Source organism: Paramormyrops kingsleyae, chromosome 20 (assembly GCF_048594095.1).
Source record: "Paramormyrops kingsleyae isolate MSU_618 chromosome 20, PKINGS_0.4, whole genome shotgun sequence".
NCBI lineage: Eukaryota > Metazoa > Chordata > Actinopteri > Osteoglossiformes > Mormyridae > Paramormyrops > Paramormyrops kingsleyae.
The window spans coordinates 8,726,981-8,754,916 of record NC_132816.1 but is presented as its reverse complement, the minus strand read 5'-3'; the positions used below and the strand labels follow the sequence as shown (position 1 = coordinate 8,754,916).

General features: G+C 38.6%; 1 protein-coding gene across 2 annotated transcripts; it reads left to right on the top strand.

The window, feature by feature from the left end:
• Positions 1–27,892, top strand: sp2 (sp2 transcription factor). 2 transcript variants are annotated; one of them, XM_023825036.2, is made up of 8 exons: positions 1–65; positions 6,389–6,465; positions 7,440–8,180; positions 19,876–20,091; positions 21,499–21,793; positions 24,500–24,683; positions 24,783–24,976; positions 25,150–27,892. In XM_023825036.2, the coding sequence occupies exons 1-8, from the start codon at positions 59–61 to the stop codon at positions 25,248–25,250; spliced, it is 1,815 nt and encodes a 604-aa protein (XP_023680804.1). In that variant the 5' UTR covers positions 1–58; the 3' UTR covers positions 25,251–27,892. The 2 variants fall into 2 exon arrangements, with proteins under 2 accessions (XP_023680804.1, XP_023680805.1); XM_023825037.2 differs by lacking the exon at positions 1–65 and adding an exon at positions 74–581.
• Positions 27,893–27,936: the final 44 nt, after the last annotated feature.

Below are 27,936 nucleotides of genomic sequence, written 5' to 3'. Positions count from 1 at the left end.
TGCGGGCGGTGTCTCTCATGGGCTTGCTCTTGGAGGTGCATGGAGAGTGAATGTCGTCATGAGCGGTGGGTAGGAATTAAAACCTTAGCGTTTATAATACATTGTCGCCACTTGATAAAGCTGTTTATTTCTTGCGCTGCGTAAGACCTTTAATGTGGGCTGTCTAAAACTGTCTGTTTGGAAAGGGTGCCTGTTCAACGAGACTGCTGTTTACTCACAGAATGGATTCTCGTTCATTATCAGAGAGTTTAAAGTAGCTCGTTAGCGACACGGAGCCGTATGTGTGGAGCGGCGCCCGCCTCGCTTCTGGAATTAAAATCCTATTGCGTCTTCGCCCTTCACGTTTTAGCCAGAGGCTTGGTGGCTTGGCTTCTTCCTTGAAATTTCCAGAGTGTGCCGACTAGCTAGCTGCTGCCCCGGCGCCGAGGCTCCCCCAGCGTCGTTTCCTACTTAGCTAGCCAGCTAGCGGCGGCTCGATGGCGGCGCTGTTCCAGGCCGCGCTCCGGCCACTCTGCTCTGTTTCTCTGTACATAAGGCGCAGTTTTGGGATAAAGTAAGACTGCTGTCGCCCCTCCAGGATGGTAAGCTCTACAGCGTTGTGCTTTAGATAAGTGGGCTGCACGTAACTGGGAAAGTTTAGTTCGCTATGCAAAGTGCGGACGGCAGCAGCGTATCTCCGCCTGGCGTCTTCGGCGTTTGCTTTCGCTTTTCGTGTTTCCTTCAGATTCATTTACTGCCTGATATTATACTTACGTCCGCTTATTTGCCTCCGCAGACACTTAATATTGAAAAAACGTTGGCCGAAACTGACTGAACTGTATTTACCGGGCCAAGTACTGCAGTTTAACGATAGAAGCTGGTTGTTTTGCTGACAAGTTGAGGTCAGTTTATGAGGAGCAAATGCAGAATTCGGTACGATCGGTCTAAGTTACTGCGAATGTCATGTGATGAGGATATGAGGCTCTTTCATATTATACTATGCTTTAGCGTACTATACTATAGCCGCATGATAATGTACTGCGGTCATGTTATAAATACTACATGCTACATTCTTTTTCGTTGTAATATTTAAGTTTATATGCTTTTGCTATATTTGGAAAAACTAATCAAAGGAACAGAGAGTAAACTGAAAGTCATACTTGGAGTAAAGCATAATAATAAATTATCCCCACGTCTGGAAAGCTGCACAATTTTACTAATGCGTTTTGGTGTAAGAATGTCATAAGCATGAGCAGTTTGTCCATTAAATATTTGATGCATCCAAAGACTTAATAAGTTCACCATTTTCCCTGTTGAGTATTTTTATTAAAGACATTTTATATAGTCGATTCCACATCTACAGTATTAGGACCATCGTGACATTGTGCAGGTAACTCGAGTGTGCGCGCTTGAAATTTATATACTGTACTTGCCAAAATTATGTATTGTATAGCATAACCGTAGTACATGTGTTCAAATTACAGTTGTATTACTGCATGGTGTACTGTGAGACAGTCAGTATTCAATGGGGAAAAAATATTTTCAGATGCTCGGCAAAATTAGAAAGATCCTGCAAAATAATCGTTCAGCCTTCCAATGCAACTATAACGATGATTCGTTGTCTTGCTAACTGGCATGACTTAAGTATTAAGTATAAACTGCCGATTAAATTTCAGACAAAAGCAAATGTACAGCAAGCTTGTAATAGCCAATAATGTAAGAACTAGCAGTAATGTAATTACTCGCCTATAACGTAATAGATTTATCTGTTTTTATTGTAATGTCGATAATGTAAAAAATGGCTAATAAGTTATTACAAGTCGGTAAAAAAAATCACATTATCGGTTCAGAAAATATTACATTATTGGCCGGTTATTACATTATTGGCATACTGCATTAAGAATGGAAAATTATTGGCATTTGTTACATTATTGGCAGATGTCACATTATTGGCTTCCACAAAGCCTTTTGAATTGAAGGCAAATATAATTTAGTAGGGGTGTAAGGATGCACAATATTCATGGTTCAGTACAAACCTTGGTTTTGTGTTCACGGTTTGGTGCAGTTTCAGTATTGCAGGGTAGAAGAGCAATTCTGAAGTTTATTAAAATTGCAAACCAAAACTCAGTTGTAAAAACTGTAAGCCAAATGAAACATCCTTTATCCTTTAAATTCCTTTAAATCATGTGTTCTCTACCACCAAGTATAGTTGCATATCTGTAGCGAAAAGCACCTTAATAGCCATAGTTGTTTTTTGTGCCCGGTATGAATTTCTGAGCAGAAGCACCTTAAATGCCACTAGAAACCAAACTTGCATAGGCTGTTTGTCCCTTGCTCTGGTTTTACATACACCTGGATGATGTCTCAAATAAGTTAGCATGTCGGATATGTTTCCAGCAAATGTCTGAGTTTGGTATAACAAAACCAACAGACTGTCCAAACTACTGATTATGACTGGCTGTAAAGGCTAGATCATACTGCACTTTTTTGCTGTTATGTTTTTTGACTGTGGATGGTTGTGTACAAAAGCTTGTGTTCATAGTACGTTTGTTGGTGGATGTTGATGATCCTGGGTGGTGCATACAGCTGTGATATTCCACCAGACCAGGAGAGGGCAGATTACTGCAACAAACACAAATGTACACAATGTAATGAAATGTATAAACTTTTTATGAACAGTTTGAGATTTGTTAGTCTGCGCTTGGGTCGCATATGGCATACTGTGGCATTCTCAAATCAGGGCCGGGACCCCCCCCCCCCCCCCCCCAGGAAATTTTATCCCCACACTTTCAAAATTCTGTATGTGTTGCTTTTTTAAAATAACATTAACCATGGTATGATGTCTGTACGGCACAAATTTTATGGACAGTGAAAACTACGTATTCAACTCTAACAATTATTCTTTGCCTTCTTGGTTTACCTTTGCTTTGTGAATGTCACTGCTGCCACCTATAGCCAAAACCTAGTCAGTTTCCTTGCTTATGTGCAGTCAACACGTACGGAAATGCTTGATCACTGCCAGGAAAAAAAATTGGGGCTACATGCCCACCCCCCAAAGCAATCCAGCTCAAACCCCTGATGACAAAATTTGCGTCACCTCGTCCTCTGCACAACCGAAAGCACACAGGAAAATGAAGTATGAATTGGCCCTAACCAGCATTAAACTTTAACCAAGTCACAGCTATAGTTAGCATAATGTTTTCCATGTTGCTTGTGAATTTAGGTTTTGCCTGTGTCAAGCAGTATTTTCATTAATTTCATTGTACATACCAAACTGAAAAATATAGGATGGAGTGGTATACGACCAATGCGTATACCTTTACAGCCCTACTATTTAGCTGGTTGGCTATTTTTGTTAGCCATTTTGTCATTTTTTTATGAGGTAGGCATGCAAATCAGAATACAGCAGCTTTTGAGGTCAGCCCGCAAATCAAAATACATTTAATCAAAACAAAAGCCAGTCCGGTTATATGGAATGTTTTTTCAATTGTAATTTTGAGATCCCGACCCTATGACATGTTGCGTTTATCTAGATCATGTAGATAAGTGTGATTAACTAGAACGTATTGGCATAGAAAACATTGATTCGAAATGGGACCAGCTTCACACTGCAGTAAAAGTGTGTGCCACCATTCAATGTGCAGTTATCCAAAATGAATTGTACTTTTTTTTTGTATTGATGTCACATCTCACATTTGAACCTGTGCCCCAATTCTTTACATTTATTTGTTTTAAGTGACCACTACTAAGATTTACTTAATATTCAATTAATATTCTTAATCGCATATTCAGTCACGTTATTTGTTGATAATTACTAATGATCTTGCACTGAAACTCAGCAGGCTTAATTACTGACAGGCCAAAAAAACAACAAAGTCGGCAAGGTATTAAATGAAATTCAGTGTCAGAAATTAATAGTAATAATTCATTAACTAAACTGCCTCTGAAAAATTGTTCAACTTAGCAATAAAGCAATGAACAAATAACTAATGAGCCAAGCTGACTGCAAAGAAATGGGAAAGATAAACAAGATTATTGACAGCTTGCCACAGTACAACCTCTAACATCAATTTAAACTTGTGATGTACAGATTATTAATTTCTGACCAAAACAGCCCTGGCATATACAATCACGTAAATCTAAAACCTATATTCTGTGGTGGAAAATGTACTAAATTACTCAATGACTTTTACTTACTCAAGTTAAAGTACAAGTCCATCCTGTAAAATATTATTCAAGTAAAAGGTACCTGGTTTTTAAAAGTACTTAAGTCAAAAAGTCCCATATATTCAAATATATTGACAAAAAGAAATCCTTTTCAATCCTTTTTAAATTCTATTAAGACATTTGAATATAGCATTGCAGATTCAGTGCATGACAATAAAGAAAGCCACAAGAGGATAAGCATATATTTTCTTTTTATTCTGGAAAAAGTGGTGAAACGTGCCAGCACAGGTTAGTAAAATGACTTTATTCTGTGGAATAAATCTGTGGCCAGATTTAATAATGAATTATCAAAATTTTCTGTGCTGGTACTTTGAAGTGGTGGATGAGTCACCAAAAATCCTAGTCCTCCACTATGGAAAATGGCTCAATTCAATCATTGCCATTGTTTCAGTAGTAGCTCTAGTGGCTGATAAACTGTACCCATATTCAAAGTTAAATATCGGATGAAAATTTTTCTTAACTGATATATATTGCGAATCTCTACATATTATTTGTGTCATCTTCATAAAGACAGTATGACATGCAGAATAGTAATAATATATTGCTCAAGAATCATGAAGGAAAATTTTGAATCAGTGAAAAAATTTATTTTTCGCAGAATTGTGCAGCCGTACTCAGGTGCGCTGCATGCAATATATATTTTTTAATTGGGTGAGTGATGATTTGTACAGAATATATTGGAGTAAAAAGTCATTATTTGGCTCCATAATGTGAAGTAAAAATTAAAGTTTCAGCAATTTAAAATACTTTGTATTTTGTATAAAGTACTATAATGAAGTATTTGAATTTTGTTGCTTTGCTCCTCTATTTCGAAAGTTCACTTAACTGGAAAGTTCCTCCTTTAGGTATTAGCCTTCAATAAATAAATATTGTAATTTTCAGTATTTTTTATCCTATTTTATGTTTCTCTGGCAATTTTTTTAAATGAACCAAGTAACTATGTTTCCTCGACTTATCTTTGCAATAACTTCTATGAGGCTAAATTTTTGATTTTAGCTGTGTATTCTGTGCAACATCACAACCAAAGCTCGTGCATTCTTTACAGTCAGGAACGAATATTATAGGTTTCTCTTAAAAATCGTTGTTCCCATTCCCATCAAAATACCACATTTTGTTTAATAATGCATTATGGCTTTAACATTAATGCTATGTATACAGTTATACATTTGCACAAAATGTTTTTACTGAAGCAGTTTAGATCTTAGTGCTTATATATTAGCCGATGCCTTGCTCACTACACCCCAGTATACGGTATATGGCTTGGAAATACTCAGCCCCATACTTCATCTTTAGTATGTGGAAATACTTCTTGGGTTTTTAGAACCGAAGACCTTTGTGTGTTTTTTTTTTTTTTTAAGACTTTGTTTTTTGAAAATCCTTTTGTTTCTTGAAGTTCTGCAAATATGAAATGAAATATAAAAAGGAAAAAAGTTGTGTAGGTGTGAAGATAGATAGGTGTAACAGAGTCTGGTTTAATATGGTGTATGCATGTATATAGTGTGCCCAAAAGTAGGTGTAGAGCTTTTATTTTTCAGTACTTATTGGGTCATGTTTAGTCTCTTAGGTGTTCCAAATGTCTTCCGTCAACCTTGATACATTCCTGCAGCTTGTCCTTGATGCTGTGACACACCTTAGCGCACACATCCTGGTTATTATGAATGTTCGCAAGTGCTTGAGAGTAACTCCTTCAGTTTCTCCACTGTGTGGGCCTTCCTCTCAAGAACCTTCTCCTGTACTACACCCAAAAAAAAAAGTCCATGGATGTCCGGTTGAGTGAACGTGTTGGTCCATCAATGCTGCCACATCACCCAATCCGACGGTGTGGAAAGGGTGACAAAACTGTATACGTACTTTTAAAAATGTCTTTGTAAAATAAAAACCGTATACCTACTTTTGACCTGCCTTGTATATGTATAATGTTTTAGTAATCTTTGAGTGTGTGAATTTTTTGGTAATCTTTATTTTAAAACTGTCGCTTGTGGTTGTGATGATGCTGGTACTTTGTGTAAAATCCGAGAAACCATAGTTCGATCATTTCCCAGAAACTTTCCTGTTCTGTTTGGTGTGTGTGTGTTGGGTGCGTTCTTCCTCTGTTGTTATAACTCTGTGTTAGTTACCTCCACAGCAAGGTTTGTTAGAAGATGACTTAAAAAGCCTTAATGTGCTCTTTCTCTGCCCTCAGATCCACAGGACAGTATGGCCGCTACTATTACTGTCAGTCCCAGCGAGTACCTGCAGCCGTCCGCTATCTCTGCACAGGTGAGTCTGCCCCTTATGCAGCTGTGGTGAGGAAAAACTCTCCATCTAAACTGACTTGTGCCTATGAAAGCCGGTAGCTCCTGTTGGCGAGTCTCTTAAGTGTGTGGTACTTTGGTTTATGGTGAGACCTTGGAGTCTTAGTCAACTAAAAAGATGTTTTGAAACCAGTGTGTCTTTTGTCCTTGGCAGTTACTTGGCTTATCACAATTTTAAGATGACATATCAGCATTCTGTTTTTTGTTGTTTTTTTCCCCCATATAAAATGACCAGAAATTAAGGCTGGGTGATAAGGCAAAATATCTGTCCTTTTTTTCATATTGCGCAATACTGATGATAATTATAATTCAAGTCATTTTTATTTAAAGGCTCCATTTTTACTTAATTTCCCTTAAACAGGTTCAGAACATAAAAAATGATCAGAAATTGGATGGACAGCAAATTGAAATCTAAATTTAATAAATCATACAGAAATAAACTTTTGTTATAAGTCGTCACGCTAGCAAACTCCAGCATTATGGTTTATTGCTGGGCTTTTTCCTCGGACTGCCTTGCATATATCTTATTCTGCTGAGTCAGTCAACCTTGCAGTGCATTTGGACATAGTTTGTGTGTTCTTAAAAATATTTAAACTACGCATTCCTATGTTTGGCATCAAGCACTTGAATTAGTTTGTGGATTTTGCTTTTAACTGTATTGGGAGAAGTGTTTTTAGAGGCTTTGCTCTGGATTCAAAGTTTACATAAGTATCTTATTTATCCCTGTTAATTTGTTTCTGTAATCTGCGTAGTTTATCGTAAAGGACATGCAGGCCATTTTCCTGGTAATATTGTAAACCCTAAGTATTAAGTCTTTTAAATGGCAATTTCTTATAGTTCAAGCCTCCTGAAGTAACATGGACAAACTCCATGGACAATGTTTCATTCAAATGTCTCCCTGCCTGTATGCATTTAGCTGACTGAGGCTGTTCTTTCCAGGATTCTCAGCCGTCTCCTTTGGCTCTCCTGGCGGCTACCTGCAGTAAGATAGGGCCCCCCGCTGCCCAGGCCCCCGCCAGCACCCCTCCTTCTCAGCCAACTACACGGCGTCTCCTGCCTATCAAACCTGCCCCCATTGCTCCAGCACCTCCAAAAAACGTTGGATTTCTGTCCGCTAAAAGCAATGTGATACAGCTACCAGCGGGGATCGGTTCTTCCAGTCCCAGTGGCCCAATCCTGCTAACCATTCAGAACCCAGCTCGACCTGCTGGTGCCAACATTCAGTATCAAGTGGTTCCACAGATTCAGGGGAGCTGTGCGCAAACCATACAGATGTTACCCCAAGGTGGACAGATCCAGATCATCCCAGGAACCAACCAGGCCATCATCACATCTTCCATGACTGGTCCAGCTCAGACAGCACCTGCCACACCACAGAAGGCACTGGCCATCAAACCGTCTCCTCAAAAGCATAGGCAGAACAGTGCCAACGTGGTGCGGCTTCCTGGAGGGCTCACCCTCCCACTCAACGTTTCCTCCAGTGATGGGGGAGCCCAGATCCTGGCCGAAGGTACATCTGCCCCAGCGCCACCTCCTGCCAAAGCAAGCCGAAGAGGCCGCAAGAAGCTGGTTGCCAGCAGCCAGCCGCTTCCACAGCCATCTTCCCCACCCCCTGCTGTAGCGGTTTCTGAGCAGGTGGAGACGCTGCTAATAGAGACCACTGCTGACAACATAATCCAGGTAGGCTGCTTTACACCGTGGAGCTCTTGGGAGAATCTGTAATGCTTCCTACAGGCTACGTTCTTGATAGGTGATAAATACCATCTTTTTTAAAATTAAGCTTTACGTTGCTTTCATTTTAAATGGCAGTGTCACTGTCAGGGGATGTTTAGAGCGGATCTGGTATTGAACTGATTGGAAAATAATGAAATAAGTCTGTCATAATTTACATAATTGCAGCAACCTGTGAACTGCCTAACTCTTTTCATATATTAACATGTAGATAAGGGTTTTCTATCCAATTTCCATTGTGTTTATTCAGAACAGACATAATGACATGCTGTAGGCAATTATGAGACACCTCATCTTATGGTTTGGTTTTGAGCTATGGGAGGAAACACACGCTTCCCATATGACACACGTGTGTCCTGGGGGCAGGAGCCCAGGAGCCTACAGTGTTATCCAGCAAGCTGACACGCCACCTGTGATAGGATTTTATTTGTACATCAACTTTATTATGCAAGTTATGCAAGTGCTTGATGTTAGCTAATGTTGACATATGACCTGTGTTGTATGATAACAAAGACCACCCCCCCCTTACAGCTATTTGTGCTATTTCTGTTGTGTTGTGTAGGGCTGCTGCAGTATAATTATGGTGATATAGTGCACATGCAATAATTCCAGGGCTTTATGTAATGGGTGTAAACATTTGTTCGGATGCCAGCTTTTCAGTAGTATACAGACGTTTGCTAATGCCCATGACTTAGTGAGCGGATTAGTAGTACACCTAAAATATTAATGAGGCTTATTGTGACACCAAAAAGTAATCTGTATAAATTCGGAATATTTATGTTGTAAATGGTGAATCTCGTAACCATGTCATTTGCTGTGGTCCTGTGGAATGCTTGTTTTGTTAGTGTATAATCGTGAGTCGTGTAAATTGTTGGCTTCCCTGTCTGTTCAGCTGCTAGTATTACAAAAATATAGCCTTTTAATAAAGAGAGCAACTTCCATTTTAAGAGCTGTCATCTGCTTTATTAAAATTACTCATGCACTTGTCAATACATTTTTTGTGCTGTATAGTGGTCTGTTGCATCAAAAACATCCTGTGCCCTCTAGGTTTGCAGCGTGACACAGAACGAACGATGCAGTGCCGTTTTAAGTATGCATCATATATTTTGTGCTGATGCTTTTTTTGTCTGGACATTGTTCAAAGTGTGTGGCCATCTTTGGGCTGAATTTAGCTCATATGAGGCAGATTTTTTACATTAGACCTTGAAGGATTGTGTGTAATATTTTTTGCAAACCTCACATTAACTTTGGCATAAAATTTCACGTTGTCACATTTGATATGATTCTCAATATGATATGATTTGATATGGAGCCAGCTGGTTTGTTCATTGGTTTGCCCTATTTTATAACTTGTTCATCTGTTTCTTGTTTAGATAATGTTCAGCAGACATCAGGTGATGTTAACATTAGCTTTTTTTTTTTTTTAAATGTACTATTCCTGGCTTCAGCCAAGCCCAATCAGGCTGCATGGTAACTTGCCTAATTTTTCTTCCTCTTTTCCACTACAATCCATTGAAGTAATAAGATGTGCTTTGGTCACAGGACAAAGCAGTTTGTTTATAACTTAACTATGATTACAGTGACCCTCTTTGGTAACTTTCAGTTTTTGCATAAACAATTTATTTACTTACCTTCAAAACATTATTGAATATTCATATATGCAAGAGAACCTAAAATAACCACAACATAATCTCTGGAGTAACCCTAATGAACTGTAGTCATTTGTAACGGAATATGAAATGTAAGCAATAGATATTTCTTAATTTTGTAACAATGCATGATAGGGATGTCCTGTGAAGTCCCCCCCCCCCACCCCGATATTGGTCCAACTATCAAAAGATATTGCCGACATTGGTAACTAAATACAGATTACATAAATTATCGAATAATCTACCAACTAATCTGACATAAGGCTGTGCGATAAAACGATAACAATAATTATTGCTATATAAATTTCCTTGATACCAGTATGATGAATGCTCCATAAAAGTTCAAGATGACTTTAAACCAAACGTCGCTGGCATCACACTTTGCATCACAAATGATGTCGCTTTCTCTGTGGCTACTTGTCAGAACTGGTAATGGAGCACAAGTGGAAACGGATCCACGAAAACAAAAATGGGGGATTTATTGAACGAATAAGAGAATGCAATAGGGCAGGCAGGTGGATGACAGACAAAACCATCAAAACAACAGGGTAAGTCCAAAGCAGCACGTTCAGTAAAGGTAATCCAGCAAGATCCAAAAGGAAAGTCCACAATAAAATTCAGTCCATGAGAAATCCCAACAGGAATTAAGAAACAAGTATTCCAGCAGCAGCATTTTTTGGTGCTTACTAAATATAACCTGTTCAACTTCAATCTCAGACTTGTGAAATGCTGTTTGGTAGTGACGGCCGAAACAATGCTACATGAACCATTTGCAATATTTTTTTGACCTCACGTGGCACTTTTTGCCATTTTGGCTATCACTTCAGTTTGGCAAGTGTTTGTCACATTCAAACAAAGAATAATTGAACTACAATTCACCATCTGGCTTCTTCAACTTTTAACTCGGGAGTAAAAATCAGCCTTTTAACTGGAAAGAAATAATTTGACATTCATTGTGATTAGTGCTGTCCCAAACTATTCTTTAAACGATTAATCTGCCAATTATTTTTACGACTATTCGACTAATCTAACAACAAATTTTTTGATTTGATCTGATGATAAATTTATTGATAAGCAATTCTTTTCAAGTTAGTCATTTGACACACTGGCTGCTGCGATTAGTTGACAGTCGATAACATCGATGCTGAAAATGCATTGACATCAATATTTTAAATTGACGCATTGTTTTTAAAAATTATTTTAATGAAATTATGATTTCTAAAACGCTTCAGTTCATTATAGCAAATGTTTTCCTTTAATATCACTATAATTATGGGAATAGTTCAAATTGTCACAAAACAAAAAGGTAGTTTTGTACTGTGCAAAGTTCGATGGCATACCACAGGGGCACTAGCGCTATGCACGAGCGCCTGAAGAGAACGCACATGCGCTATTCTGGATGATGGACCACCACAGTAGGCAAAACCACCGTAAGTGTTGTCTGTTCATGTTTATTAAGTTACAGTTAGCACAGAGAGCTTTTTAATATCCTTGTAGCTACTCAATAATCATTATTACTCGTTATACACTCAATATTTAAAGCTATAAAGTTGTCTGCCTGCTACCTTAGAATATCCATTGAATAAGTGTTTGAGAAAATGTTTAGGCTAAAATCTGGGCTTATTGTACGTGGATTGATGGTGCCAGTTTGTCTTTGTGCGCATTGGGCTTATTGAGAATTGGGATCAGTGTTATTGTACTGTAAACTAAAACTGAAATGAAAAACAATGAAAATAAAAGGGAAAAATAAATTCTTGGACTGAAAAAAGGAAGCTATGTTTTGAAAAAGTGTTGGACTTTAATCGGCAAAAAGTTGTGCCTCACCCCCAATTTTTTTTTACCTTGTTTATCCACAATATCTCCTCCTTTAAAAGTTGTTGCTAAATCTAGGTTCACCGCCAGTCCTCATCGGCTCCCTGATTTACTAAAACAGTAGCATGGGATGCTTCACTAACAGAGTTTAATAACCATAAGGATACGTGAAATTTTTACTGATTACTGACTTCTGGGCATCCCAATCTGCATGTCATTAATATTTTAGGCATACTACTAATTTGTTTAAAGCCCTACAATAACAGTTTGCTAAAAAAATTAAACTATTTGATTTTCTGGAGGAAAATGAATTATTTAGATCGCTCGACCAATCGGTAAAATAGTCCATTGATTAATCCATAGAAAAATAGTCGTTAGTGACAGCCCTATATTGCGATAACATTTTTGACCATTAGGCCCAGCTGTAATCTGACAATGTGGCACGAGGGAGGAACCAATGAAATATTGCAGTGTGCACACTCATTCACACATACGGTCAATTTAGGCACTTCAATTGTGTTATGTTTATGGACAGTGGAAAGACATTGGAGAAACCACTGAAAGGCCATGCACACTTAGGGTGAATATGTAAACTCTACACACACAAAGGGACGGGGTGCAGCAACATTGCTACCCACTGTGTCAATGTACCTCTCTTAACACGGCTTGCACAGTGCGATGTTAATATCGACATTGCATGTACGTGCAATACTTACAATTACAAGGACTGCAGTAGTCTGCTGGGTTCACTTCGAACCATCATTAAGTTGCACTAAAACATTTTTGGTCAGTGCTCGGAAACAAATTTAGAAAGCTTAGTAATTTTAGTGACGGTTCCTTTCAACGTTGCTCAATATATGTAAAAAAAAAAAAAAAGTACCACACACTTTTTTCTGTACAGTACTTTCCCTTTTCCACTGACTTTCCAGTACCAAACTTTCCACTCCCTAAAGGGGTACTTTGATACTTTGGGGTGGGACTTGCAAACGCTTTTTTCGTCCATTTGGTTATGCAAATATTCTGCCTCTAAGTACATACAACCACTGTCTTGAAAAAAGTTACAAACCCAAATAATGATAAACCAAATAAGAAAATATATAATGAAGTAGTAATAATGGACGTATGGACAAATGAGACAATATTTAATTGGATCTGGTCAGAACAGATAAAAGATCAGGTTAGTATGACAAGAAATACATTTTTGTATAATATAGTAGAACGGCACGGTATTGGAAGATTTCCAGATACATTTTGTATCTGTGGTTTTGTTGTAACACATTTTGGGGGTATTTATAAAGTAAAAAAGGAGTTCTTAGAAACCCATCTGATTTAAATAGCAAGGATGAAAATGATTGTGTCTAGGGCTACCGCGATTAGTCAGCGTAGTCTGACACATTTTCAGCATCGACGTCAACATCAGTATTTTAAAGAAACACGTTAATAACATTACCTTTATGATTTCCTTTAATATCACCATGCAATTATGGGAGTAGTTCAAATTACACTGTGCAAAGTGCGATGGCATACCATGCAGACACCAGCGCTATGCACAAGCGTCTGAAGAGAACACACTTGCGCTATGCTGGACCGCCAGAATAAGCAAACCCACCCTGTTGTCTGTTCATGTTTATCAAATTACCATTAGTTCGGAGAGCTTTTTAATAACTTTCGTCCTTGTAGCTGCTAAACACACTCATCACTAAAGCCATAAAGATGTCTGCCTGCTACCCTAGAATCTCCATTGAATAAGTGTTTGTGAAAATGTTTAGGCTAAAATCTGGGCACATTGGTTGATGGTGCCAGTGTGTGCGTTTGTGTGCATTGGACTTGTTGGGACCAGTGTCATTATCATGAAGTAAAACTGAAACGAAAATGGACAATAATTTTTTAAAAAGCATTCGTCAACTGAAATAAAAATGAAAACCATATTTAGGCCTACAAAAAGTGTTGGACTCCAACCTGCAAAAAGTACCACCAACATCTTTTTACCTTGTTTAACCACAGTATCTCCTCTTTTAAAAGATGTGACTGCTGATCTGTCTGTTCCTTCATCTTGCGCGACTTCAGTCCTTGTCGCTTTTGTCGCTTGTGGCCGTGCTCCGCTAACCGAATGTATTAAGCATGAGGATACGCCAAATTTATACAGATTACTAAGTTTTGGCCATCACAATATGCCATTATTAATATTTTTAGGCATACTACTGATCTACTTATCGAATTGTGGGCGAAAATAATGTTTATACACATATAGTGCCAAGATGTATATGTTATCTAAAGCCCTGCAATGGCGTACAGTTTGTTGCTTGTCAAAATAAAATTAGTCAAGTTGATTTTCAGCAGGAAAATTAATCATTTAGATACATTGACCAATCCATCAAATAGTCGTTAGACCAATCTATAGACAAATAGTTGTTAATGGCAGCCCTGTGTCAGATGCAGCACTCATGCAAAAGCAGTGAAGGTACATAATCTTGAAAATTAATAATCATTAAAATTGTAAAGCTTGCTCATTTTTTTCCCCTCTTACTACACATAAAGTACATTGTCCCCCACAATTTAATGCTTAGAAAACACTTCACAGAACATGTCTGCATTATTTTGGTTTATCCTTGCAGTCACGTTGCAGCAAATAGCAAGTGGGCAAGTGTGGTGGGACGAATAGGTATTGCGAGGGAATATTCCCCCCCCCACCGACCTATTAGAGGTTCCATAGATGGCAAACAACAAATGGTCTAATACGCTTATAGGCTACAGTGACACGTTAAAATTCAAATAGGCTAATTATAGTTTGAGTATAAATTTTTTTACATCATATTTGAACAAATGTTTGAATATCTGTTAAATGACTCTCCTAATGCTCTGCTGCATTGAGAGGTGTAGCCATGTTGCAATCATGATTATCCGATTGGCTGGTCATTGCACATTGCACAGTTTTATGCACATGAACTTTCATGGTTTCTCTAAGAGAACCTCATTTGACATAGATTGCTGATAGTGTCATGACATTGTTCATTTATGATTGCATTTGTCTAGTCTTCTTAGGCTGAAATATATGTTCTAATCTTGAGTTTAAGCTGGTTTCGTGATACTTCCCCAGCCAACCTTGCTTTGAATCTGCTCAGAGAGGGTGGAAAAGGTGGTATACACACAGCCTTTGGTCTTTGGCTCCTTTGTTACTTTTCCCATGGACGATGAACGAGCAAGGCGCATTTGTGTCACTGAGCAGACCATCCACATTGTTTCAATTTTAGATGCCACACAATGGGGCACTGCATGAGTGTCTGAGGCTTGGCCCTGTGATGAAAATTATTGCAGCTGCACTCGTGGTGGCATGTCTGTGGGAAGTATGAACCAGCCTTAAGCGTGGAACTGTGAAAAATGTAGCCTAGCTTTTACTATCATTTGGTTTTTTTCGTGGTTTTCAGGAGTGTTTCTTTTATCATTTTTGGGTGGGTGGGTACTCTACTAGTGATGTCTAATGTATGTAGAGAAAGTTACTTCAGTTTGAGCTCCATTTATAACTAGTGCACAGAGGGTGTAAATTGTTAGTCCAGGTGCAGGTATCTTGCATCACACCATCCAGCTTGTTAATTTTGTCAGTATGTGTCATTTGTAATGACTTGTTTGTTAAGTGTAAAGTTCTGAAGGGAGGATGCTGCACTGTGTCAGATTTGCATGCTTTCTATTTTTTTTATGCATGCTGTTGCGCTTGCAAAGGCTTTTGCAGCTTCACCTCAGCAACTTCTGTCTGCATCTTTTGCGTGTATAGTGGTTTCTCGATGGTTTTTAGAAACATAGTACTTCAGTTTAAATGTGGATCTCATGTAGCAGACACGTTAATTTCATTCCAAGGTTTCATTCAGTTTTTCATACGTTGGGGGATTTTCAGATTCCCTACTTGATGCTGTTATTTACACATCAACCCCTTTCCAACAGGGAACAGAACCATTCAGTAACACTGCTGCTGCTTGGATTAGAGATCTTTAAACTGAGCTGTTTACGCAGCACAGAGGTGTCATTACCTGTGACCTCCCAAGCTTGTCATTGCGGAGTCCAATTTCAAACACCTGATTGTAGTGCCTTTTTTTTTTCTTAATCTGTAGTGCTTTTGAATTTGACCTTATCATTGGTGTATTTGTGTTCACAGCCAGGGCTTTGTTCTCAGTCAGTAACATGTCAGTGGCAATCAGAATTTAAGAACCATCTTGGCTCTTCTAAAAATGCATGTTCATTTGTCCACAAAGCAATTTGTAATTTGAATACAGTACCTGTATTTGAAGATTAGCAGCGACTCTGTTAATATAAAGAGAGAGATTTTTATTCTTATTAGAATTAGTTACATTTTATGTTAGTGCCCCAGAAACCTCTCCAGTTGAATGAAAGGAAGTGAAGCTGTTGCATCTTGAATGCTCTTATTTTTCCGTCCCAATTAAATTTCAGCTGAAATCAGTTAGCCCACATTGATCAAATGCCAATGCTAAAGCCTCCACAACCACTCCACGGTTTTGGTGACCAAGTTCACAAAGGAATACAAGTAACCCCCTAGTTAGTGGGGAAAGATTCTGACAATTGTCATACAAGTGGAATGTGCAATAAATGAATAAGTATACGTTCATATCTACATATCTCAACAAGGACTCTCAGCATTTGGGTAAAAACACATTAACATATTAGAATGTTGTACAAGTTTCTGAGTGTAGGACATCAATTGCTTAGATGGCTGGATCAAATGACAGGGCTGTCCAGATAATCAAATTTAGTTTAATATTTGTATAGTTGGCAGCCAAACTAAATTATATGGTTCAGAGTAGTATTGTATAGTGATACTTTATTCAGTGTGGTAGAAATGGAATTTGAGTTCTGACCACATCCTGTTGCATTTCCTTTGTGCTACTTTCAGTGTATTTTAATGTTATGATATCTTGCACTTTATTATCTTTCTGTATTCCATTTTTCTTTTGCACAACAGCTATGAAACCAACTTGCTTGCAAGGAGAACTCCCAAGGTGCACAGTGTCATATGTTTAGCAGTATTAAAATGTGCTGTGTGTGTAGAGGCCCTGCATAGTGTGCTCTAACCCCCTACTCCAATAGAAAATCTATAGCTTGGAGAAATGTATCAAACTGCATATAGTACCTTATTGTGTACTTGTCGCCCATTGATAATATATTAATAACTAGCTGCAGATTTTAATTAGGGCTGTCATGATTACTCAGCGTAGCTGTTGACATTGATGCTGAAAATGCATCAACATCAATATTTTAAATGGATGCCTCGTCTTTTTTATTTTAATAAAATTAGCTTTATGATTTCTAAAACGTCATTATAACAAATGTTTTCCTTTTAATATCACTACATAACTGTGGGAGTAGTTTATTATCACAAAACAAAAAGATGGTATTCTAGACAACCAGAATAAGCAAAACAACCGTGTTGTCTATTCATGGTTATTAAATTGCCATTAGCATGGAGAGCTTTTAAATATCTTTTGTCCCTGTCGCTGCTAAATACATTCATTAGTAAAGATATAAAGTTGTCTGCCTGCTACATTACAATATCCACTGAATAAGTGTTTGTGACCATGTTTAGGCAAAAATTTTGTCTTATTCTACGTTGATTGATGGTGCCTGTGTGTACGGTCGTGAGCATTGGACTTGTTGGGACCAGTGTCGTTATCATAAACTAAAACTGAAATGAAAACGGACATCAAATAAAAGAAAATAATTCACGAACTGAGATAAAAATGAAAACCGTATTTACGAAAAAAACATGCTGGACATTAATCTGCAAAGAGTACCACCACACCACCAACACATCTTTTTACCTTGTTTAACCACAGTATCTCCTCTTTTAAAAGATGTTGTGGCTGCTGACCTGTCCGTTCCTTCATCGTGACTTCAGTCCTTATCGCTTGTGTTTGTGGCGTGCTCCACTAACCAAATTTATTAAGCAAAAAAAAACAATCGATTTTTAACCAATCGATAAAATAGTCGCTAGTGGCAGCCCTAGTTTGAATCTTCTCAGCCTCTGCAGTATGTCTGCCTGTTGTCCTACTGTCGCTCAACTTCCCTCTGGTTTTCTCCTGCAGTCCAAGGCCACGCAATTAGGTTGACTGCCATCTCTGATTTTGTGTGTACTAGGGCTGGATGATAAGTCACAACAGATCAATTGCGCTTAGTCCATTGAATTCTCATTTATAACCGCGTTTTGCCTTTTCTGTCCTGGCACTGTGTATACAAACACTTTCTAACTTGCTGATCCTATCTTAACCAGGGTTCCAAACTGCAGCCATTCAGTTGCATTTTGCAACCATTTTTGGAGATGGTGCTACGTTTTATGGCTAGGCGCCGATACACGATCTGTCAAATGGATCTGGATTGGCGCCGATACCAATACGAATACCAGATGGGCGCATCTCTACTCGACTTTCACTATAACTAACGGAATCGCTGCTATCTGTTGGCTGACTGGAAGCTTTTTCTTTTTGTGCGACTTTAACAAGGAACCTATCCATTGACAGCCGCTTTTGCCTCCTTTTCGATTTCGCGGAAATTTGGACATTGTATTGTCGTTAAACAGATTCCTCACTCGCACTGCTATGCCCTTATTCAGGTGGTACTTCTCTACTAAATTTTGACTATACGAGTGAGGCACGCCGATTGACACCGAGCATGGGAGACGATTACCCACAATCCCGCAGCGAGAGAGAAAGACCATCGGCTCAGTTGTGATTACAGGACGCTATGCAGATAAAGCATATACATAATACTCGTATTGCAAGACCTTGCTCGTTTATCAAGTTAAAATGTATTAATTTTTGCTCATCTTGCAAAGCACTCCAAACCAAGTTACTCGCGATCCGAGGTTTTACTGATAGTGTATTCATGAAGAAAACAGCCAAATCTGCAGTGTCATAGTTGACATGGTCATGTTGATGAAAAGCCTCAAAATTTTTGAGAACATCGATGGCAATATTTAGATTGAAACTTTGTGTGCATGCAACGTTCTGTAAACAGTATTACAGTTATTTGTGGCTTTATATATGTATTATATGTATCTGTGCAAACCTTTATTGAATACCTCTTCCCTGAACATGAATAACATAACATTTTCTAAACAAATTGAACTTCTTACATCTTTTAAAACTGATTTTGTCTCCTTCTCAATCATTGTCCCTCCAGCCTGCTCTTTTCACATTCAGCATCTTAAAACATTAATTCTAAGAAAAAAAATGTTTGAAAGTAGTATTAACATTAGATACAAATAATATAATTTTTTATAATGACTACTAGGCAAATATGCCTTTCTGTTTATATACATATATAGAATAGCAACTACCTCTGTAAAGGTCCAGTGATCAAAATCCATTGTCATTCTTAATCCACAACAAGCTAAATTGGGCAAACATTATGAACATTACCACTAGATAATGTCCCATTTACACCTCGCAGTTTAAGGATAAAGAGTGGGAGTGGGGGTAATAAGAGTTAAGAAAGAGGTCAAATGTGCAAGTTTCTAATGTTTTTACTTTACTTCAGTGATATTCTAAGTAAGAGATTCAGAGATGAAAAAATGGGGGGAAAGCGTGTTTTTGTTCAAGCGCTTAAAAAGAGCATGTAAAAATACAGACACTTTACCATGTTTGGCTCTCTAGTGACCCAGTAGTCTTTTGGCAAATAAAATAACTATAATTATAATAATAATTGTAAGCTATTTTGCATTAAGTTTCATAGTAGATTGTTGTGGATGAAAAGTATGTGGCATATCTTGGGAACAGTGTCCACATTGAATCATATGACCACAGGAGACCTATAAACATGACATCACGGGCCGCTAGCAGCCTGAGATATGCATACAAGGTTTAATTAAGGTGAATGTATGGATCAGTATCAGGCAAACAATGGCATTATTCCCAGTCATTTTAGGAAGCCCGTAAGTTGTGGATATGAACCACATTAGGACTTTTGTTTGTTTTTGAGCTGTATATTTGGTTTTCAAAAAGTAAAAAAAAAACTACCCAGAAAATTAACCTATGCAATCCAGATGCTTGGCCTCAAAATGATGTAATGACACAGATAAAATATGTTCTATATGTGCATTTCAATCCAGGCCACTGTGATAAAAACCAGTCAATTTTCCCTTTACCCTGCTCATTATTGCTTGTTTCTCTATCCAATTGTAGGCAGGGAACAATCTCCTGATTGTCCAAAGTCCAGGTTCTGGTCAGCCAACGGTTGTACAACAGGTCCAGGTGGTCCAGCAGAAGCCTGATCAGCAGGTTGTCCAGATTCCCCCGCAGGCCCTTAAAGTGGTTCAGGCTGCTTCGGCCACACTGCCACCCGTCCCCCAGAGACAGCCGGGCCCCAGTGTGCAGGTGGCACCAGCAGAATCTACTCAGGTATTTCTATGCTTTCACAGGGATGATGCTGCTGTTTCAACATTGAAAAGTGGAAATGAGTTTGAAAGGCTCTAGTCTAAAACTGGTGGCAAATTCATAAGTACAGTGCAAGAGTAGAGAAGAGAAATGTGACAATGCACTGTGGCACAAAACCATTTATTATACCTGTTAACGCAAGAGTGTGCAATAGGCATAATTTGAGATTTTAAGTTTTACATTTTGAACTGGAGCAAAAAAATATTTTGTAAACAGCCTTTTTTAAAAAAAATAAAATAATTTTTCATGCCTAAAAAGGAATAAATATGAACTGTGTGAGTCTGTTTTCAGTCTTATTTTGGACGCTTGCAACGCACTTCGCAATCGATTGAGAATTACTCCACGATCGACCAGTCGATCGACTGTTTGGGCACCCCTGGTCTAATTCATCATTCTGATATTTCTTAGAAAATTTCACTTGATTTTCCATGTGCACACATACACAAACACTGGTTTGCCTCTATTCTAGATTTTTGAAGGAAACATCTGTAAAACTGTTATGGTGGCAACACAAAAGATTGCACTAATTAAAAAATGGCTTTATATGATTTTTTTATAATTAAATAAACATACAATCTGAATTTAGTCTGGAAAAAATACTTGCATTTGACGCATTTTCATTCATATTATAAGAAAAAGCACCAGTGCAGTGAATAAAGAAAATTTGAGTGTCCCTTGTCAAAACCTCGAACCTCAAGTGTTTATTTCTATACCTATTTCAGTTCATGACAGTGAACTTTTAAAACATAGTAAAAGAAAGATCAACTATTTGTTTCTATTCATTTAATCAGTTTAGGATGTTTATCCCCATTTTTGCTGCTTCATAAGGCGTGCACTGAGTGTTTTCCTTTCGCAAAGGTGAAATTTATCCACATATCAGTGTGTTTTTTTCCTACCTAAAGCCGACTGTAGCACAGGCCAGGCTTGGGTAGTATCTAATATTTTATGCTATTGTATCGTCCTGAGGTTATTCGTTCCCCTTGATAAGTCGCCCGAGTCTAGCACAGACATAACGAGTCTACAGACTGACTTTAGATACAGAAGTGCGATGTTTATGCACTTGAAGCTGGTCAGATCAACATTATTCAAACATGCTCAATTACAATCAACACTAACTAAAGATACGACTTATTGGATCAGTTTCAAATTTGTCTCCTCATTTTTATTAATTGACGATTGTCAGTACATTTCATCCTAGTTTTTGGCATCATAAATTACTTTCTATTTTTAACTCTCCTGTCAAAAATCTTTGTTGACAATTTTTGTGATAGTTTTCCTCAGCAAAATTAACACTGATGTTTACACCCCTAGTCGAGGAGCTAATCGCAAAAGTTTGCATCAGTAGTAATTTCTGTCATGTTTGTTTTTCAGGTGCTAATTAAGACTCCCTCAGGGGAGTGGCAGACCGTACAGCTGCAGGAGACGACCGTATCCACAACAGCTCCTGCCCCAAGCTCCAGTACAGTTAGTTTACCCTCAGCTATGGGCTGCAAGAGGTCCCTGACTGGGGGGCGAAAGGAGCGGACCTTCCCTAAGATTGCTCCTGCTGGGGGCCTCATTGCACTAAATGCAGCACAACTTTCTTCAGCAGCCCAAGCTGTGCAGACCATCAGCATCAATGGTGTACAAGTGCAAGGAGTCCCTGTCACGATCACCAATGCTGGGGGTAAGTCTCTGTCGGGTACATTGGGTAAGGGGCACCCTTCATAGGCCACACAAGGAGCTCTCACTAGCAAACAGTCTAAAAAAATGAATTACAGTGTAATAACATAGACTCATGACAGGTGTCAGATAGATCTGTATGACAGACATAAGGCATATTACTTTAAAATTAGCCATTTCAGTTCACTGTGCCTTCTAACTTTTGTTTGGTGTTTTTGGGTAGTTTTGTTTTTATTTTGATTCCTAAATTGCACTTTCACGGTTTAAAAGTTATTATTTGGACGGTAATGTATTGTTTCACCATATGGATCTGTTTTAAGAACTTTCTTTGAATTGTGATCCATTTGTATACTTTTAGGGCGCAGTTTTCATTACCACTGCCCTTCTAATAAGCTGATGGTCAGCTAGGAAAGAGCTGCCGTCCACTGGATTGGTTGCTGCTCTGTCTGTCTGTCTTTCATGTGCAGTCAATTGTTGAAGCTCTAAAGAAGAATAAGAAAGCCTTTATTGTCATTGAAAAGAATCCCAACAAAATTAAGCGCACTGCTCCAGCTGAGTCACTTTCTTAAACACAGGTGACACACAAACAGTATGGAAAACAAACAGTATCCCAGCACACAATGGAAAACAAATATGAAAAACAGATTGAATGGCACTCTCACACATTATTGCAATGAAGGATACTATATGTAGCCCAATTTGTCAAAACAGCAATATATAATATAATAAGAGATGAGATGAAATTGAAACCAGTAATAATAATGAATGCTGTTCCACTAACTGCCTTCATTCACTGTGCTGCAGTTTTACAGTAGAATGTGCACGAGAACAGCAGCAGTATGTATGAATGCATATTATTGTACAGCAGTGACCAGGGATTATTTAAACAGTCTTAAAGTGCTTATTTGAATTGGAAGGTGTGATCCTTCTCCGTCTGGTCTCTATTATTGAGAAACTCTTTTATCCATATGCAGGTAGAGGAGGGGAAGCCTCGGTTTGTCAGCTTGCTTACCAGTATGTCCAGGATTATTGTATTAAATGCTGAACTGTAGTCTATGAAGAGCATCCTTACCTACTCTTATTACTAATCCAGCGTCATCTATGACTAATATATGTATAACTAAAGCTGATGTGCTACAAAGCCTAGCTAAGCTAAGAAATGGCAGGCCCCTGATGGGATCTTACCTATTGTTTTAAAAGGGATGAGGGATATTTTTTGTCGACCTATTAGTTTACTATTTCAAAAATCCTTATTTGCTGGTGTGGTACCTTCTGATCGGAAGCACGCTAATATAACACCCATATTCACAAACAGGCCTATATATGATGTGATCTACTTAGATTTTCAGAAGGCCTTTGATGTTGTCCCCCACAAATGGCTCCTGCTTAAATTCACAGCAGCAGGAATTGTAACAACTGTAGCAGTTTGGATTGAAAACTGGTTAACAGACAGGAGGCAGTGGGTAGTTATTAGGGGCTCAATGTCACAGTGGGCCTGCGTTCATAGTGGGGTACCACAGGGTTCAGTTTTAGGGCCACTGTTATTCCTAATTTGCATTAACGATATCAGCACCAATTTATACAGTAAGCTGGTTAAATTTGCAGACGACACCAAGGTGGGTGGTGTAGCAGATACTAAACTAGCAGCACAGAGGCTACAGCAGGATCTTGATTTAATTAATGACTGGGCTGATACCTGGCAGATTAAATTTTATTTAGACAAATGTAAGGTAATCCATGCAGGGAGCAGAAATATAAAGTACGGATATACAGACCTTGGTGTGTATGTTGATGCTTCCATGTCCCACTCTCGCCAGTGTGGGGAAGCCATTAAAAAGTCCAATAGGATGTTGGGCTGCATCTCTAGGTGTGTGGAGTCTAAGTCAAGGGAGGTGATGCTACGATTATATAATTCCTTGGTAAGACCCCACCTAGAATATTGTGTGCAGGTTTGGTCACCATACCTTAAAAAGGACATTGCTGCCTTGGAAAGGGTTCAACGTAGGGCTACAAGAATGATTCCTGGTCTTATAGGAATGTCTTATGAGGAGAGGTTAGCTGAGCTGAGTCTGTTCAGCTCTGAGCAAAGGAGACTAAGGGGGGACGTGATCCAGGTATATAAGGTTGGATACTGTTCAACCAAATAGTAACTTCAATATTAGTTAAAATACAAGAACTCATGGTCATTGGTGGCTATTAGCAGGAGAACATTTTAAACTGGTTTTGGAAAAGCACTGCTTTACGCAGTGTGTAGTTAGAGTATAGGATAGTCTTCTTTTTACTGTAGCACAAGCAAAAACCCTGGGTTCCTTTAAATCAGAGCTAAATAGGATTTTAACAACTCTGAGCTATTAGTTGAGTTCTCCCCAAACGAGCTTGATGGGCCGAATGGCCTCCTCTCGTTTGTAAATTTCTTATGTCCTTATAGCTCCCTCTTTGGTTTACGTGGTTCTGTGCAATGTGTGGAGTGGTGACGACATCATCATCTGTGGACCTGTTTGATCTGTATGCAAACTGATGTGGGTCAAAGGTGGGTGGGAGACTGGATTTAATGTGCTGTGAGACCAATCACTCAAAGTACTTCATTGGGGGTTTCAGTATTCTGTCAAAACAGCTTGAAAACAGTCAATCCATACAAACAGGACTTGCTGATGGATTACTGGAAAGTGTCTTCAGTCACATGAAAACAAAATGCACTTGTTCCCACCAGGTCAGCAGCACCTCACTGTGCAGACAGTTCAGGGCAGTGGTCTGCAACTGGGGAGCATGAGCGGGGCCCCTGGCCACCAGCTGCAGGTGGAGCAGGCCCTGGCTTTGGAGATTCAGGGACAGCCCGGAGAGAAGAAGCGTCGCATGGCATGCACCTGCCCCAACTGCAAGGATGCAGAGAAAAGGCAAGTGATCGCCGCTGCCGTGCTCTGATGAAGGGGAATTGCACGGGCATGGCGTGGCACCGCGTGCCATGCTGAGCCTACATCTTGCTTCCCCGGCAGGCCTGGGGAGATGGGAAAGAGAAAGCACATCTGTCACATACCCGGCTGTGAGAAGACCTTCCGCAAGACCTCGCTGCTGCGGGCGCATGTGCGCCTGCACACTGGTGAGCGGCCTTTCGTCTGCAACTGGGTATTCTGCGGCAAGAGGTTCACACGCAGCGATGAGCTCCAGCGGCACGCCAGGACGCACACAGGTGGGTATGGGGACCAGGCATGCTCTTTACACACACATGCACTCTATAATCACTGAACACACCACACAGGTGAATGTGTTAACAGCAATAAAAGTATCTTCCATGGCTTGTAACTGCCTTCATTCACTGTGCTGCAGTTTTACAGTATAATGTGTCTTTCTCTGTGCCTGCAGGGGATAAGCGCTTTGAGTGCACACAGTGTCAGAAGCGCTTCATGAGGAGTGACCACCTCACAAAGCATTACAAAACACACATAAATACTAAGAATTTGTGAAAGAAGAAAAAACCTTCAGTGTCTTTGAGTGTGGTGTATACTAATGCGTATATATTGGCCATCATGAACTGCTCACGTTTGGCAGAGAAACTGAAAAGATGATTATGTCCAACGATGGCTAGGAAGTTGAAAAGCACCCTTCTGCACCTCGACTGGAATCACACAGCAGTTCTGGTCTTCGGAATGGATGGGGCTCCATTGTGTCTCTCCCTCTCTCCCCCATCTTCTTATGCAGTGAGTTCCTTCAGTCCATGAATCCAGCCATGCTACACAAATTCTCCTGTTTCGTTTTCCCCTCAAAGTCTGAATTGAGGCAGCTTTCAATGCTCCTGATTTCTTGCAGCCAGTTGTTCAGAGTTGACATTGGCCAAAGCTTATACAGCGTTTACCTTTTTTTTTTATATCATAATGCGCAAATAGTGGACAGAAAAAATGGGTATTGTGATCTATGCCGTTCTTATATAGTCAAGATCAGTAGGACTTCATGGGTGTTGAAGTTACATATGTCATGCACATGTTGACCCTATACTTTCCTATGCCTGTCCAGCATCTGTGGATAAACATATTTATGTTCACAAGTGCTGGGTTGTGCTTTTTCACTTTATTTCCCTTTTAGGTGGTAATTTGGGAAAGGCCACTTGTAAATTGTGTATTGTTATTGTACAACTCGAATTTAAAGCTGATTAAGCAGCTTGAAAGACCTCACTTGATGTAATTATTTTTAGATAGTGACAAATTTTATGATTAGGCCTTATGTACTAATTAACATTGGGTTACCCAGCTCCTAAAACTCAATAAGCTTTCTGGTTTGAGAAAAAAAAAAAAAAGAAGCATTCCAAAGGCTATACTGGTGAAAACATTTAAAGGACATGTTTGCTCCAATAAAAATGCAGTATGAATTTGCTAATAAACTACATCTAAAAGGGACTAAAAAGTGGAATTGTGTGTGTGTGTGTGTGCGCACGCATGCATAGGTTTATATGGGTAAATGTAAAATACTGGACTGTGTTACCTGCTGGCTGGAAAAATGTGTTTGGCTGGCTTGACTCAGTGCAAATGAAGAATGGGATGTCCTGTTGTAAAGCGCAGTCTGTTAAATAAGAAATTCTAGATTACCTTTTACACATGTTTAAAGGTTGTCTTAGATTAATTGCACACAGTATTTATACAGATAGTTTCTGTCTATTCCTTGAAATGGCTTTTTGTAGAACTTTCAATGTATATGCCAATCTACATGTCTGCACTGATTAGATCCAGGAATTCTCTTTTTTAAGTATGACTTTTTCAGAAATATTGGACAGAGAAAAAAGTCTTTTATCCAGTTGTTGGTCACAGAATTAGCATATATCACTCAGACTGGGAAGAATACTTATGATGTTATAGGTATATTTCTGCTTTCCTGGGATAATTGTTAGTCATAGCTTAATACCTTATTACTGATCTGTTTTTACAGCTTGCATTATCCATTACAAATAAGTTTCCTGTGTTTTACACATTTTCTGTTTTTACATCCACCCTTGAGGACATTGTCGGTAGCAGTGTTGCCCAGTTCACCTTTTCGGCCCTGAAAACAGCAGTTTCTTTTAATTATAATTTTAGTGGAGTTAACTTCTCCCTATTAAATTAATTGCTTAATTCGATACATTACTTCAACATTTAAGTTACCATTTTAAAGAAGCCATTAATGTGGACCATATTAGCCAATAAGGTACAAGGATGGAAAATGATTTAATAGTATGCAGAAATATCAGTTTTACTTTGGTTACTTTGCAAGGGCATTTCTCATTTTTAAAACCTTAGTTTGGTTATAGACTCATAGATCTAAATGCTCCAGTTTTCTTTTTCTTTTCTTTAATTTTGGTCAAAATATTTTACATGCATACACAAATTTTCAGCTAAGTTGTTTAACCATTTATCATAATTTTCTATTTTTGATTCACTTGTCAAAATTAGGAACAGTGTTTCATCCTAGTCTTCACCCATTTAGGTCCATGGATATCAAGCTTTTTTTCCCCACCATTGGGCACAATACATGTCCTTTATGAAGGGAATTTTTCTTTATGTGAGATTTCCTCTGCAACACAAGTCCAGTTAGCTATCCTTACTTTTACTGTAAACTGCAGTTGCCAGTTTGTACAAGAGCTTGTTTATTTTACTTTTGATATGTTTGTCTCTTTTTTTTTAACAATTCAAACCAACCCTAATAAAGTAGACAGATATTTCTAATTTTTGGATTTCTGTGTGGTTTTGGACTTGCCACTTGCAGCAGTACAGCACAGGGATCATGGGGGGAGTGTATATGTTAATGGTTGAGGAAAATGTCTTTGGATTATATAAATGCATTCTACTCATACCGCTCTGTGTTTATTTTCACCCACCCTCTAATATTGAAAATACTGTCAGGCATTTACATTTATTGAGTTAATCATTTATACTATATCCCTGAATTTCTCACATCCTCTTAGACCTGCATTTCCTTCCTGTTCTGGGGTGGCATGGGTGGTGCTAACCTTTTGTTGGAGCAAACTGTACAAAATGTAATTTGATTTAATTTATGCTATTTCATTTATACTAGAAATGTTTTCTTTGTAAACTGAAAAATGAATAACACCTTGAATAAAACATGTCCCCTTTTTTCTTTTGCTGTATTTGTATCTAGTGGTTATGTCCAAGAGTATTAACATGG

Bases quoted from the DNA above. Each gene is read 5' to 3' on its own strand.
- sp2 (XM_023825036.2), top strand. The intron at 20,092-21,498 runs GTATTTCTATGC...TTTGTTTTTCAG, and splicing joins CACCAGCAGAATCTACTCAG to GTGCTAATTAAGACTCCCTC. The intron at 21,794-24,499 runs GTAAGTCTCTGT...TGTTCCCACCAG, and splicing joins CACGATCACCAATGCTGGGG to GTCAGCAGCACCTCACTGTG.